This window comes from Miscanthus floridulus, chromosome 16 (assembly GCF_019320115.1).
Source record: "Miscanthus floridulus cultivar M001 chromosome 16, ASM1932011v1, whole genome shotgun sequence".
In the NCBI taxonomy this organism is placed as follows: Eukaryota; Viridiplantae; Streptophyta; class Magnoliopsida; order Poales; family Poaceae; genus Miscanthus; species Miscanthus floridulus.
Genome location: NC_089595.1, coordinates 40,803,395 through 40,818,965, shown reverse-complemented (window position 1 = coordinate 40,818,965; position 15,571 = coordinate 40,803,395). Strand labels below are relative to the sequence as shown.

General features: G+C 49.4%; 1 protein-coding gene and 1 long non-coding RNA gene across 6 annotated transcripts; both read left to right on the top strand.

Annotated features, from left to right (window-relative positions):
• The first annotated feature begins 207 nt into the window (after nucleotides 1–207).
• On the top strand, nucleotides 208–3,322 carry LOC136512022 (uncharacterized). 5 transcript variants are annotated; one of them, XR_010772952.1, is made up of 6 exons: nucleotides 208–832; nucleotides 911–960; nucleotides 1,322–1,437; nucleotides 1,607–1,743; nucleotides 2,326–2,413; nucleotides 2,556–3,321. It is a non-coding gene; the product is annotated as an uncharacterized lncRNA (long non-coding RNA). The 5 variants fall into 5 exon arrangements; XR_010772951.1 differs by having other exon boundaries at nucleotides 1,322–1,743; nucleotides 2,556–3,322; XR_010772950.1 differs by having other exon boundaries at nucleotides 911–1,437; nucleotides 2,556–3,316.
• A 1,847-nt stretch (nucleotides 3,323–5,169) lies between these two features.
• On the top strand, nucleotides 5,170–15,267 carry LOC136512772 (probable beta-1,3-galactosyltransferase 12). The gene is made up of 7 exons (XM_066506768.1): nucleotides 5,170–5,689; nucleotides 7,046–7,195; nucleotides 7,297–7,379; nucleotides 7,451–7,550; nucleotides 8,281–8,394; nucleotides 8,889–9,031; nucleotides 14,822–15,267. The coding sequence occupies exons 1-7, from the start codon at nucleotides 5,250–5,252 to the stop codon at nucleotides 14,917–14,919; spliced, it is 1,128 nt and encodes a 375-aa protein (XP_066362865.1). The 5' UTR covers nucleotides 5,170–5,249; the 3' UTR covers nucleotides 14,920–15,267.
• Nucleotides 15,268–15,571: the final 304 nt, after the last annotated feature.

The window sequence follows — 15,571 nt, the reverse complement described above, 5'->3', positions numbered from 1 at the left end:
TTATGCTGTTGGCTGCTGAGAATAGCCGGTGGCTGGGCCAGGCCCGCCGAACAGCCTGTATACTCACTAATTTGTTCCTGAAGAGGCCACATCACCCGCTTTTCCTATCCCTCCGATCTCTGATCAACGCCCACCAGACCACTGCCTGGAACCTTCCACCAGATTCCGGCCTCATCTACCCAGCCCCCCACGATGCCACGGCAAAAAAGTGAAAACAGGACCGCTCCCGCAGCACGCATGCCGCGACGCCACGCTGCACTTCCTCCGCCACCGCAGCAGCCGCATTGAGCTTCTCCCGGCCTCTCTCCGCCACGCTTCCCTCCGCCTCTCCCCGTCCTCAGTCGCCTCCCGCATGGCCGCGCCGCCTCCGCTCGGCGTCCTGTCCGGCCAAGCTTCTGCGTCTTCTCGGCGCAGCTCCCCAGCCTTCGCCGCCGCGGCGCGTGCCCTACGGCTGCCGGCGGGCCTTACCTGTGCGTCCTAGGGTTGGCCGGCTTCATCCGCGCCACCTCCTCGACCTGCCCTACAGTTGCCCGCCGTCACCCCCGCGCGCCGCGACGTGTCCTAGGACTGGCTGCGCTCGCCTGCGCTGCCGTGACATACTCTACGTCTCGCCCGCGCCTCCACCGCGACGGATTCTACGACTAATTGATTCGGATTGGTAAATAGGCGGCTAAGCCATTTAGCTTTCTACGTCCGAAAACATGCTATAGCCGGATATAGCGGGCTATAGCGGCAGCTAAGGGCTAACCTCAACATGAAAAAACTTAGTTAAATCCTCCCAAACAGCTATAGCCGAAGATAGCGGAGGCTATAGCGGAGATTTAAAACCTTGGTAAGATCTCATACTTGCTTTGTCGATTTGGTACACCCGTATTGCGATCTCATCACTGTGTTTTTCTTTTTTTGGCAGCTGCATCAACAATTGATTTGGTGGTAATTTACAAAGCAATAGCCACCCTGGTGAGCCTGCCATCTAACTCTGCGAGCTGCTATCTACCTCTTGCAAATTAGTGTCCATCTACTGGTGGTAATTTACTCACAAAAGCAATAGGCAGCCTGACCTAGGTCTGGACGTTCAGTGGTTATCTCTCTCTAATTTCATCTACTAAAAATCCATTTATGGATGGTGCACACTACGTGTTCGGTGATTTGTCTCTACAATAGTTTTTGTTACTAGCCAAATAAACGTCCCCGCATTTCTGCATAAAAAAGGATGGAAATGGACATATTCAATTTCTATGTCCTACGCTATGTTGATCAACAAAAGAAAGGTGTACCTGCCTTCATTCTGTGTCCTGTTTATTTATTGAATTCTTTGTAGGGGCTAATCTTCTATTCACTATTGCTACGTTGTCAAAAACTCACGGACTTATGCCTTGCAAGGCTGTTCACTGGAGACGGAGCTTTAACAGGTCATTTCCTCACTTTATGGTACCGGTAAGTGCAATAGGGAATGGGGACATCATTTTCAAGCTGCCACAAGTTATGCTGAACCTGTAGATATTCTCCTTTTTGCTCTTGCTCCTGGTGCTATTTTCATATAATAAATGAATTCAAATTTACATGAAATTTGGTATTGTGAACATGGAACATGATGAATGTGCAGGTATCAGCATCTGATGCAGTTCGCTCTTCCATTGGTTGCACATGCCAGAGACATTATTACGCCCATTGGAACCAGACAAGAGCAGCTGCGTTCAGAAGCTACTGATCTGGAGCTACTACACATGACATTTTTTCTGGGTATAGCTCTTCTACCTATTTTCTTGCTCGCCTTGCAAAGATCTTCATTCTACCCTTTGTTGCTGTAAATTAATGATGCCTATTTGCCTATTTTTCTGCATTCTAGAATGTAGTCAGTTTTGCAAATATGAGTCCTGTACTGTGCAGTACTACATATAGCAGTTCTACATATGTCAAATCAGCTTATCATTTTTAAGGGCGCCACAAGGCCCCTTATATGGTCTTATTAATAACATTGACATATGGTTCATTGCATGCTGAGAATGTTAAGACCATAACACAGTAACCCACTTTAGAGTATCATTGAACCTGAAAAATAATCGGCTACCCATGTTATGTAGGAGTATAAAGTAAGCCAGTCATATATTCTGTTGAATTGTATGGTACTTTATATTACTAATATTTGTTTGAGTTTAAATTTGTAATACAAAATAAGAAAACAATTCAGGATTCAATGGGGCAGACCCTTTATACAAGTAGAGAAGTTTGCTGCTGCTCTCTTTCCTTTTTCATGTGAGCAGGGACTTTTAATATTTAATACAACTTATAAGGAAAATTAATGAATGTGTTAACCTTCAATAGTTGCATGCTGTCCGCTGCCTAACTCTGAGAGGGTTACTTCGAGATCCAGAAGCTCGGTGATCGGCACTAAATGGCAAAACCAGCGCAGGTATTGATCTGCTGTTACTCCTGTTAGTGTGCAACTTATATCTCTGAAATAAAGTGTCTCATACTGATCATGTCCTCTGTAAGCTGCTGCGAGTTAACTTTTTCCAAATTAACTGGACCTGACTGGTAGTGTTCTTATGTAGGGCAGTTTCCTGAATTACAAAGGATTGCAAGACGCATTGTCTCGCAATGCACATCGTCAAGTGGGTGTCAGAGCAACCACACTGTATTTAGACCAAGTAGTCTATATGGGTGGGTCTCCAAACAGTAGTCCATAACTATTTCTATTGCTACCATGTAAAATGTTCAAATAGTCTATAGATGGCAGGAATCAAGGAAGAGAGATGGAGAGAGTAATATTTTTTTATTGCTTATGGGGGGTCTGCTTTTGTTATACCGGCTCCAATAAGGAACCCACATGGACACCTAAACCTAAAATGGGTAGCAAGAGATTCAAAATCAGTCTTCAACAAAGTACATATATGGGAGATCTATTTTGGGTTGCTGAGAGGCACAACTCAAATATGAGCATCCTCTCTCCTGAAAATCTATTTGCAGAAAGGATTCTTTTTGGGGTCTTGTTGTTGGAGAAGGTGCTGAATAGTTATTGAACATTTTGTCTATAGCGCTGTCCAAAGGATAAATGGGTCTTGTATTTTGAGTGGTGGTGTCAGTGATAGCCTTATGGACTACTCTATGGCGATAGTTCATATGGAATAATTTAGTCTCTGTGAACTACTTTTGGAGCACATTGTGGTTGCTCTCAGAAACCGGAGGGCATTTGTTTTGGTAAAAAAAAAAGAAATCGTTTAGGATCTGACAGGCTGCACAAATTGGTGTGCGTGCATTATAATCTGAAACTGTGCACCCAATACTTCAAAGCTCACTTCCAAAATTCGCAAGGAAAATATCCTGATCCATGTAGCATGACAATGGATTTCAATAAGAAGGTGGCTGAAGTGTTTAATTACTGCTTCTTTGCATTTGTTCCACAAGATTGCACGGCGTGATTAAATCCCCAGTACCAGTGTCTACAAATTTAAATATATCTACTGCATTTTACTGTTCTCACCGCGCAACTGCACGGGTCCGGCTAGTTCTTTATTATATGTTAATAGGGTCCCGTTCACTTCTTTTATAATTTGTTTTTTTCAGTTTATTTTTTTAATTAGAATAATATTTTTTTTCATAATAAATCAGTCGAACAGTGTTTTGATCTGTTTTTTCAACGAAGCAAACAGGGCCTGCGTGTACACCTGCCTTTTGCTACCTTGGCTCAAATAATTGCACCGACGGATGCTACTCCATTTGCAATATTTAGGCATACAATATTTTTTAATATGAGCATTTGTGTCGAATACCACTGGCCCAATCCAGAGTAAGCGCGGCAAGCCGGCATTTCTAGGAGCATGTAAACTTAGGGCTTAACATGTGTAAAGTTTTGGGATGTTACATGGGTGTTTGGATACTAATAGAAAAATAAATTACAGAATCCGTCAGTAATCTATGAGACGAATTTATTAAGCATAATTAATTCATCATTAATACATATGTACTGTAGCATTACGTTGTCGAATCATGGACTAATTAGGCTTAAAAGATTCGTCTCGTAAATTAGTCGTAAACTGTGTAATTAGTTATTTTTTAGTTTATATTTAATACTTTATGCATGTGTCTAAATATTCGATGGGATAGGAAATAAACTTTAGGGGGAACTAAACAAGGTCTTAACCAAATATGATATAGGCTCTGTTCGCTTGAGCATATAAGCCAGAATCAGTTCTACTTTTTCAGCTATGGAACAGTATTTTCTCTCATAATAAATAAGTCAACTATAGCAGCAATAAGTCCTGTCGAACAGAGCCATAATTTGATGGAGGTAGTGAATACTTATTTTGTAAACCATCAAGTTTGAAGGATTTATTTTAAGATGCTAATTTATAGGTGTCTGAAAAGTAGTAATCTATCGGACGATGCTTTACAGCCGATGAATTTTGATTGAATGACTGGTCGTCGCCTTCAACCTCTAGTGTAGGTGTTGCTTTTGCGTTACATGTGCATGGGTTTTTTTTCGCGGGCCACTCGTACCATGACTTTGCACGCGTGCGCCCTGTGTCATCGACTAGCTTATTTGCTAACTTATAAATCATGGTACTCCCTCTGTCTCGATTTATTTGTCGTTTTGGGTTTTCGTGCCACAAATTTGACGCGATTTGTAGAAAATACTAGCAACATTTGTATCTCCAAATAAATTTATTAAAAAAATAGATTCAAAGATCTTTCTGATGATATTAATTATGTATCATAAATATTAATATTTTTTAACATATATTTTATTAAAATTATTTCTCAAAAAATAAAAACGACAGATATTCTGGGACGGAGGAAGAATAATATTTTTCTCTCTCGTAAAATTAGCCATACAAATAGCAACCGTGGCTTTATAGCCAGCCGAACACTCTAAAGGTTTCTGCCGCATCGGATGTCTGATGCGATGTGCAGCCGCGGCTGGTGCACAAGCACCGTCGCCTGAACGGCCTCAAATAATTAGGCGTCTGATAGATAGGAAAGTCTTTACCATATTTTAAATGAAAAAAATAGGCATAATACTACGACTTCTATACAAAATAGTTAAAAAAAAGGAAAATTGGCTATTTGCCATACTCAAATCACTGCTCAATCAAAAGGATTATAGAAGTACAACTGTCCAAGTAAAAGCGTAGCTTAAACCCAAAGCAACGTTATTCGTACAGTCAGATCAGATCAAACCAACTCAACCTCCTCTGCTTCTTGTTCCTCCACTCTCCTTCTAGAACCATCTAGAAGCAACCGTAGCAATGCCGCTCCACCACCCCAAGCACCGCCACCACGACGACGACCTCCTCCCCTACCGCCGCTCCGATGACGAGGCCAAGCCGCGCCGGCCCTACACCCCCACCTTCCCCTCGTCCCCCTCCTCCGCTAACCGCCGCCTCCTCTTCTTCGCCGTCGCCTGCCTCGTCCTCGCCGCCGCCTCCTTTGCCTTCGCCGTCTCCACCAGCCGCAACCGCCAGCCCCTGCCGCAGCCTCCGCATACTGTCGCCTTCCGCTGCGGCCGCGCCGAGGACTCGCTCCGCTCCTTCCTAGCGGCCTCCTCGCACGGCAACTTCTCCGCCGGCGACAGGGAGAAGGTGCTCGCCGTCGTTGGCGTACACACGGAGCACGGCAACTTCTCCGCTGCCCGACGCGCTGCACTCCGCGCTACCTGGTTCCCACCCAACCCCGAAGACATCGTAAGGTTCCGCACACTTCCATAAGCTTTGGATCTGGGTAGATTCATGATCTAGATTGCTGCTGCTCGTGTCACGTATATACTAGAAACTTCTAGCTGCATTTTAGTATCTAGCTGCTACCATGGTGCGATCGGTTAAGACGCTTGCTGTTACTTGCATTTTCCTGCTAATAAGGTTGCTTGTAGCTTAGATCGCCGGGTCATCTGCTCCAATTGCAAATGCTCACTATTTTAGAATGCAGTTTTTCAATCGGGCAGGGTGGGGTGAGTCTTGCTGACTAGGCCGATTTGATTCATTGATTTCTGCCACTAGTTGCCATTTACCATAATTTGACTTCTCATGAATGGTTGCTAACATGAACAAAGAGGTTATGGTGTAACGAGCATACTGGCAGTGATGACAACTTCAAATAGCCATACAAATTTGGTTCCATCATTTTACAAGGCATTAATAAATTATATCATTAGAACTGAAATTTAATTTGTATTGCAATTCTAATCATTTCAAAGCAGGCATCCTGTGTTCGAAGTACAGTGCGTCCTGTGTTCGAAGTACAGTACAAATTTTGGTATATCAGGTATCATGAAATGCATAGCAGAAAGTATATATGAAGACTCAGTGAAGAAATGAGATTCCATATCCACCGAGTAAATATGGTTTTCAATCCAAAACAGTTCACTTGAAACAAATTTATGTTTTTTGGGTGATTGAAAATAAAGTACATGTGCTCTATGGAAAGTATGTTTAGCTATTTTTCTTTCCTTTTTCTTTTTTTCTTTTTTTTTCTTCTTTTTTGGAGTTCTGAGTGTTGCAATGTGTCTTGAAATGTTCCATTACATGACTCTCTGTATTTAGTTACTGTACTCCTTGGCCTGGAGAAAAGTAGGATAAAATGTTCTACCATTTATTGTTTACTGGCAGCTTATCACATTTATGGCATAGTGTCAACATAGTGATCGGAGATACAATTCACTGTTTCTGAGTCTGGGCCTTGAGTGTGTGTGTGATTGTGAGACAAAATAGATCGATCTCTTCCAAATCTAGTAATATTCTCTGTTTTCCTTTTCTCGCCCTTATAGTTTCTGTATATGGACAGAATTAATCCCCTTATTTCCATGTTCCGTTTTGTGCATCTTATATTTCCTGAACAAAACAATGCATGGGAAAGCTGTAATACTTTTGAATGCACAAGAATAAAGGGTTCTTGGACTCGGTCTTCATGTGTCCTTTTGTATTTTGGACAATTCAAATACCTGAATCCAAGTTGGATTCTGACATCTGTGCTCATGTGCAAGAACAATTATGTTGTATCATGTTGAAGCTTTTGGGGGCTTACTGTGGCCATTTCTTCTGTGTTGCAGTTTAGAACATGGAACTGGATTATCTTTTAGGTTTGTCACTAGACGGCTAAAGGACAAAGATAAAATGGAAGATCTTCAGAAAGAGGCGGATACTTATCATGACTTTTTGTTTATTGATGCTGATGAGGACACAAAGCCCCCACAGAAGATGTAAGTTTGTGTACACTTTTTACCGTTGTATGGTACCTGTGATTCTGTGAACTTACATGTGGTTAATCTAATCAGTCCCGCTTTTGTTACCTGTCTGATAGGTTAGCATTTTTCAAAGCAGCTTACCACATGTTCAATGCAGAATTCTATGTCAAAGCTAATGATGATATCTACCTGCGCCCAGGTGAAGTTAGTGACTATATTGTACAATTGCTGCTTCTTAGACCTGTTATATGACTCGTACTTCTAAGGCAGATAGACTTGCTGCTCTTCTTGCAAAAGAAAGACCTCAGCACAAGACATACATTGGTTGCATGAAGAAGGGACCAGTTGTCAATGATCCAAATATGAAATGGTCAGTTAATCAGTTCCTATTCCAGGGAATATGTATTACAAATTAAATGGTCAGTTCAAATTCTGGGACATATGTGGCTTCTAAATTGATTGGCATACGTCTCTTTTGCATCTGTAGCATTGTTGTTATTTTTTTACTGAACACAAAGTGACACAACAAACACAACCAAACCCCCATAATCAAAGAACAGGCATGCGACTGAGCAAAATAAAAGATGACCAAATAACTGAGACAGCAGGCCTTAGAAAATGTTATGGAGGTCTTTAGCCCCAGCTGCACACCATAAGTGACGCCGCTCCACTACTGCCCTTACCACCAAGTTTCAAGTCCCGAAGCCCTGTTGAATAAGCAACCATTGTGATGTTTCCATAGCTCCCAAACCAGCAAAAGAGCGGAGTGTTTCAGCCTTTTTTATACTGCTTTGTCCACCCTTTTGAATGCATGTCCCCACCATCCACAAGAACTATAGTCAGGAACAAGAGCCTGTAAACCCAACTTCTGTAACACAATAAACCACATTGGCATGAGTTGGCGTGAGTGTGAGTTTGTGTCCGTGGGGCTTGCCTTTTGGCTGGCCTGGGGTGTGTTGTATGGGTTCTTTCCCATTGTTACTTCTTAATATAATGATGCGCAGTTCTGCTGCTTTTTTCGAGAGAAAAAAGATGTGCTGGATGTTGTCTTGTCCTTCACATTAATACTATTCTTTGAAGTGTTCCTGTTCAAATTTCAGGTATGAAAGTTCTTGGGAACTGTTGGGTAACGAGTACTTCATGCATGCTTCTGCCTCACTATATGCTCTTTCTTCTGAGGTGGTTGAAGCTCTAGCTACTGCAAAGAGTGATAGGTTGGTCACTTCTAATTTTGTGACTTCTCTTTTCACCTAAAACATGGAAAACTGAAGTGCATCCAACAAGCTTACACCCAAACTTTAGTATGCTTGTACTTAGACATGCAACATGCTACTGACTTTTCATATTTTGCTTGCACTCATGGAATAATTGGATTGACCTTCCTTTTCACCTTAACATGGGAGTGTGTTAATCCAAGGATTTCATGTTTCTAGGGTATGCCATTTAGATGGTCTGTATGCATGTAAGTTAAAGATATGCAGGGTACACCCAGATATCAATATTTTGCATTATACTAGAGTTATGTGTTATCAGCCCCAAATGAACTGTAGGGTTTGTTATTTATCAAAGCAAAAAGAACTATAGGGTTCATGGTAATAGTGTACATAATATTAGTTCAGTCCAACATTTTTGCCATTATTATGACTTCTCTTTGCTGTTTGTTTCTTGTGTACTCGAAATAGTAATTATACATGCGTGCATTTTCCAGCTTAAGGATGTTTGATTATGAAGATGTTACAATCGGCGCATGGATTCTTGCTATGAATGTAAAGCATGAAGACAACCGAGCAATGTGTGATTCAATGTGCACTCCAACCTCCATTGCTGTATGGGACAGTAAGAAATGTTCAGGTATGTATGTGTTAGGGGTTAAGCTCCTGAGGTTGTAGCTATGGTGGATTGGGGGCCGGGGCTTGAAGACTCGACGTCGAGGCGGCGGTGCTGTGCTGCCGAGGAGGGGTTAGGGCTGCGGCTGGAGTGGTCAAAGAACAGGGAGGGAGCGCCAGGCGCCCAAGGGTGTCTTTGTGACACAATCCCAGGCTAATTCTTTTCTTCTCAGAGTTGGACTCTTATAGTCCTTACAAGCCGAAACAACTTGACTCATTAAGCTAACAAACTCTGCTACTAATCTGAACCCAATCTCTAAAAACTCTCAACTAACTAAATCTGCTAGGACTCTTAGGGACTCGGCTTGGACCTGAACCGGACCCGTCTTAGGTCTAGCCACTTCGCCTAGCATAGGTCTTGCCGACCATAACATCTCTCCCGTCCTTCGGAAACAGCTCGTCCTCGAGCTGGAACGCCGGGTAAGCAGCCCGGAACTCCTCCACCGGCTCCCAGGTGGCGTCGGCGGCCGGCAAGTCGGCCCATTGAACGAGGACATGCCACGCCCCGCGACTAAGGCGGGAACGCAGCACCCTCTCTGGTTGAAGAAGGGGCCGACCGTGGCGTAGCGGCGGTAAAGCTGGCACCGAGGACGGCGGCGTGCCGCGAAAGGGCTTCAGGACACCGACGTGAAAAACGTCGTGAATTCGGGCACCCTCCGGCAGCTGGAGACGATAGGCCACCTCGCCAAGGCGTTCAAGCACCATGAACGGCCCAGCATACTTGGGCCCCAGCTTGCCCTTGCTGCCCGGAGCGACAGACTGGTTGTGGCGAAGCAGACGGAGCAACACCCAATCGCCAACCGCGAGCTCGAGAGGTCGGTGCCTGGCATCGTAGAAGCGTCGCGCATGTTCCTGAGCCTGCAGAAGACGCGCCCGAACCTCGGCGAGAAATTCATCCCTGTTGGCGAGCAGGGCGTCCACAGCATCCGTGCGAGCGCCCCCCGGAGCATAGGGCAGGAGCTCCGGCGGTGCGCGGCCGTAGACAACAGTGAAGGGCGACGTCCATAGGGCAGAGTGGTAGGCGGTGTTGTAGCAGAACTCTGCCCACGGAAGCCAGTCGAGCCAATCCCGGGGACGATCGCCAGTGATGCAACGAAGGTACATGGCAATCGTCTTGTTAACTGCCTCGGACTGTCCATCCGTTTGCGGGTGGAAGGCGGTGCTCATGCGGAGTTGAACGCCCGCCTGACGGAACAGATCGCGCCACACGTGGCCCGTGAAGACCGGATCACGGTCACTGACAATGGAGTCCGGGAAACCATGGAGGCGGATGATGTCGCGGAAAAACGCGCGGGCGACGGAGGAAGCCGTGTACGGGTGGCCCAACGGAATGAAGTGGGCGTACTTGGAGAAGCGATCGACGACGGTGAGGATGACGCTCTTGCCGTGGACTTTGGGAAGCGCCTCGACGAAGTCCATGGCAATGTCGGCCCAAACACGCGATGGCACCGGCAGGGGCTGTAGCAAGCCGGCCGGGTGCATCGCCTCTGTCTTGTTGCGTTGACACGTCGCACACGCCCGCACGTAGTCATGGACGACGCGGCGATCATGCTCGACGAAAAATTCGGTCCGGAGCCGCTGCAACGTCTTTTGGATGCCTTCATGCGCGTTGGTGTGGGCTAGCTGCAGAACGTCGTCGAAGACCGAGGAGGTCGCTGGGACGTAGACGCGGCCCTTGTAGAGGAGGAGGCCGTCTTGCAGCGCCCAGTCTGTGCCACGCGCGCCTGAGGCCACCTCGTCGCGGAGCGCTCGCAGCTCGTCCGACGCGGTCACCTCGCGCCGGAGCTGGTCGAAGAGCTGGAATGTGGGAACGGAGATTGCCGCGAGGACCAGCGCGGCTAGAGGCAGCGCGGCCAGCAGGGGTGCGTCGCCATCTCGCCGGGAAAGCGCATCCGCGACGACGTTGAAGCGCCCTGGCCGGAACTCAATCCTGAAATCATAACCCATGAGCTTACTAATCCAGTGGTTCTGGGGAATCGTGGACAGGCGCTGGTCGAGGAGGAACTTCAAGGCGTAGTGATCGGTGCGGACAACGAAGGAGCGGCCCCATAAGTAGGGCCGCCAATGTCGAACGGCCTGCACCAGGCCGATCAACTCACGCGCCGCGAACGGCCGGCGCCTTGATGCAGGACCGCCCCAAAGTCGGAGCCCGACGCGTCGCAGTCGACGAAGAACTCGTTGTCGAAGTCCGGGAGGTGCAGGACCGGAGCTGCGGAGAGCGCCGTCTTCAATGCCGCAAACGCCGCGTCCGCCGCCTCTGTCCACAGGAACGCATTCTTGCGCAGGAGGTTGGTCAGAGGCGCGGCGAGGGTACCATAATCCTTGATGAAGCGCCTGTAGTATCCTGCCAAGCCAAGGAATCCACGAAGGCCACGGGCAGACCTCGGCTGCGGCCAAGACTGCACTGCCGCGACCTTGGAGACGTCCATGGCGACCCCCGCATGCGAGATCACGTGTCCCAAGTAGTGAACTGTTGGCGCCGCGAAGGAGCACTTGGACCTCTTGAGGTGGAGCCGATGGGCGCGCAACACCTCGAGGACGGCGCGCAGCTGAAGAAGGTGTTCCGTCCACGAGGCGCTGTAGACGAGGATGTCGTCGAAGAATACGAGCACGCACCGGCGGAGAAAGGGTTTCAGCACCATGTTCATCAGGGCCTGGAACGTCGACGGCGCGTTGGAGAGGCCGAACGGCATGACGAAAAATTCAAAATGGCCATGGTGAGTGCGGAACGCCGTTTTGGCCACATCTTCCGGGTGAACGCGCACTTGGTGATACCCCGAACGGAGGTCGAGCTTCGTGAAAAACTTTGCACCATGGAGCTCGTCCAGCAACTCCTCGACGACCGGTATGGGGAACTTGTCCTTCACAGTGACCGCGTTGAGGGCGCGGTAGTCCACGCAAAACCTCCACGATCCGTCTTGCTTCTTGACGAGCAGGACCGGTGCCGAGAATGGGGACGTACTGGCGCGGATCGTTCCCTGCTGCAGCATCTCTTCACATTGCTTCTCCAGCTCGTCCTTTTGCAATTGCGGATAGCGATAAGGACACACCGCAACTGGTTCTGTGGCCGGCTTAAGGTGTATCCTGTGGTCACACGCGCGTGGTGGAGGCAACCCGGTCGGCGGTGCGAACACATCGGCGTAGGAGTCCAGCAAGCGCTCGAGGACGGTAGGCTCTGTCCCCTTGGCCGAGAACCCCCGGATCACCTGGAGCCGCTGCGGCGAAGCGGCTGCAGCCGCAGTGCGCGGCGAGCCGACTCCACGCCACAGCACGCGGCGGCCCTTGAACGTGAACTCCATGCATAGGTTGGCAAAGTCCCAAAGGATAGGGCCGAGGGTGCGGAGCCAAGTGCCGAGGACCAGGTCGCAGGAGTCCAACGGGATGGCGTAGCACTCGACCATGAAGGCTTCGGCCCCTATCCGGAGACCGACGTCGCGTGCGATGCCGCGACACCTGACGCGATCTCCATTAGCCACGACGACATGAGCGCCTTCGCTGTCCTGGAAGTGGATCTCCGCGCGCCGCGCCGCAGCTCGGCTGATGAAGTTATGAGTAGAGCCCGAGTCCAGCAGAGCAGTGAGTTCGTGCGGCCCCACCTGCACACGGAGTTGCATCGTCTCCTCGGACCGTATGCCGGTGATCGCCGAGAGCGAAATCAGCGGCTTGTCGGGGTCGAACGGCGGGTCGGCGGCCAGCGGGGTGTCGGCGTCGTCATGATCGTCCGGTTCTTCGACGATGTAATCGGCCGCCTCGAGGAAGAACAGCCGGGCGCACTTGTGGCCCCGGACGTAGGGTTCGTCACAGTTGTAGCAGAGGCCTAGCTTTCGACGCTCCGCCATCTCCTCGGGTGTAAGGCGCTTGAAGGCCCGAGGCGCCGATGTCGATGAAGAACCCGAAGAGGACGTCGTGCCGGCCGGGCCGGTCAGGGCCGGCGTCGATCCGGCCGGTCGACGTCGCGGTGGTGCAGGCAGAGCGAGCTGGGCCGGCGCGTTCCGGCGTTCGTAGGCGCGGGCCAGGTGCATGGCGCGTTGCAGGTCCTGTGGGTCATGGAGTTCCACGTCGACGCGGATATGATCGGGCAGGCCACCCGTGAAGAGCTTCGCCTTCTGCCCTGGGGAGAGACGTCCAGCGTGTGCAGCCCGCGCCTGGAAAGCCTCCATGTAAGCGTCGACCGTCGACGTGAACGGCAGCCGGGCCAGATCTGAAAGATGGTTGGTGCTCAGGGGAGGCCCAAACCGCTGATGGCACAGCGTGCGGAACTCCTCCCACAGCGGTCTGCCGGAATCGGCCTCGAGGACCAGGTACCATTGCTGCGCGACTCCGGTGAGGTGGTAGGACGCGAGCCAGACCCGGTCGGCGTGGCGCGTCTGATGGCCCTGGAAAAATTGCTCGCATTTGTTCAACCACCCCAGCGGGTCCTCCTTCCCGTCGAAGGTGGGGAACACAAGCTTGTGATACTTGGGCACGACGTGACCCTCCCATGCAGCCTCCGGTGCCGGCGGAACATGCAGGCGAGGAGGGGTCTCCACCGCGGGTGCCGTCGACACAGGCGCCGCCCCCACGATGGACTCGAAGGACGGCACGGGGGACGGCGAGTGAGGAAAGGAGATGTGTGTGATCGGCACACCGAACTGGGGAGCCGCGGCCGACATGAGAGGCGCCGATGGCGCGGACGAACTGAAGGCCGTGAGCGCCGGCATGGAGGACGCTGGCCGGCCGTCGGAGCCCGGCAACGCGGCCTGGTGAAACTGCGCCCGCGTGGGGGGGGGGCGCGGCCGTCGATTGCCCCGACGCGCGCCGCCAGATCGCCCATCTGGAAGTTCATGAAGGCGAGCTGGTTCTGGATGCCTTGGACGGCGTTGGTGAATTGCTGGAGCGTGTCGGCGGGGACGGCGTACAGCTGGGGCGGTGGTGGTGGCTGCGAGGACAGAGGCAGGGTGGTGGTGGGGACGAGCGCCCCGGCAGAGGCGATGGGCTGCGACACCCCAATGGCCGGCGTGACCAGGGGCGCAGATGGGTTGGAGATCGGTGGGAACGACGGCGACGGGGAAACGGTGGTGGGTGGAACGGCTGTTGACGAGGTCCCGGACGAGGCCATCAAGGCTGATACCAGGTTGTTAGGGGTTAAGCTCCTGAGGTTGTAGCTATGGTGGATTGGGGGCCGGGGCTTGAAGACTCGACGTCGAGGCGGCGGTGCCGTGCTGCCGAGGAGGGATTAGGGCTGCGGCTGGAGTGGTCAAAGAACAGGGAGGGAGCGCCAGGCGCCCAAGGGTGTCTTTGTGACACAATCCCAGGCTAATTCTTTTCTTCTCAGAGTTGGACTCTTATAGTCCTTACAAGCCGAAACAACTTGACTCATTAAGCTAACAAACTCTGCTACTAATCTGAACCCAATCTCTAAAAACTCTCAACTAACTAAATCTGCTAGGACTCTTAGGGACTCGGCTTGGACCTGAACCGGACCCGTCTTAGGTCTAGCCACTTCGCCTAGCATAGGTCTTGCCGACCATAACAGTATGTCTTCAGAAACTATCTGTCATAATCATAGAAATAGGGAAGTCTGAATCAATTTTGCTTGTTACTTCTAATTACTGCAAAATGGCTAGTATGTCCATACTTTTCATCGTTGCTGATAGCAGATTTGATGTGCGACTGTGTCAGGACTACTCATACTGAAGAATTAACATCATTCCTATTATTTGGACTCAAATATATGCACAGAAATTTGTTGTGATAAATCCTCATCTAATTCCAGGTACTTGTAACATAGCTGACAAAATAAAGCAGCTCCATAACACCACTGTGTGCTCAAAAAGCGCAACATTGCCACCTGAGGTGGAGGAGGAAGAATAGAAATCAAGACAATTTTGGACCTTAAAAGGGTTATGACGGTGATATACCAATTGGAGCACTGGATTTGTCAACTCATTTTCATATTGATGTATCGTTTGCTGGCCTTCTTCCAACAGCGGCGCTGTAGAGTTCGTGGAGAATGGATGCCACCACATAAACACGTAGTATTTTGAGTCTCTACCCTGTTCGACCAACGGGGAAACAAGCGACCAACATAGGTTCAGATGAAGTGATGTACCTTTTAGTAATCGATGGAACCAATGGGGCACAGAGAGACATTCTTGGCTGAATGATGTATATATTTGTACACAGAGTGACCTATGCGGTCTCATTCTTCGCTGATCAGACGGTGGATATCTCATGATTTGTTTTTTTTTTCTGAGACTCATGCGCACGCGTTCGTTTTGCACTTATGCCGTTTGGAGACGGCAAACAGAGAAAGGTCCAAGTGTGTTACGTGGTCCTTGTTTTAGGAACTTGCTATGATCGGGCTCCTCACTCGCTGTCCCGTGGTGTCAACTGTGGCTCTGTTTCTCTCACTACGAATCAGCGGCAGCAGCAATCCGTCCTGCTGAATAGGGCCTGTGTTGTTGGCCGGCCCAAGCAAGCCACGATGGAGGAAGGACCTACTCCCGTGGCCGTTTGTCACTGT

What these genes read in the sequence shown, in the direction of transcription:
- LOC136512772 (XM_066506768.1), top strand. Translation starts at nt 5,250, where the DNA reads ATGCCGCTCCACCACCCCAAGCACCGCCACCACGACGACGACCTCCTC. An exon ending in ACAAAGCCCCCACAGAAGAT is followed by an intron (nt 7,196 to 7,296) that starts GTAAGTTTGTGT and finishes CCTGTCTGATAG; the next exon opens with GTTAGCATTTTTCAAAGCAG. An exon ending in GCTACTGCAAAGAGTGATAG is followed by an intron (nt 8,395 to 8,888) that starts GTTGGTCACTTC and finishes TGCATTTTCCAG; the next exon opens with CTTAAGGATGTTTGATTATG.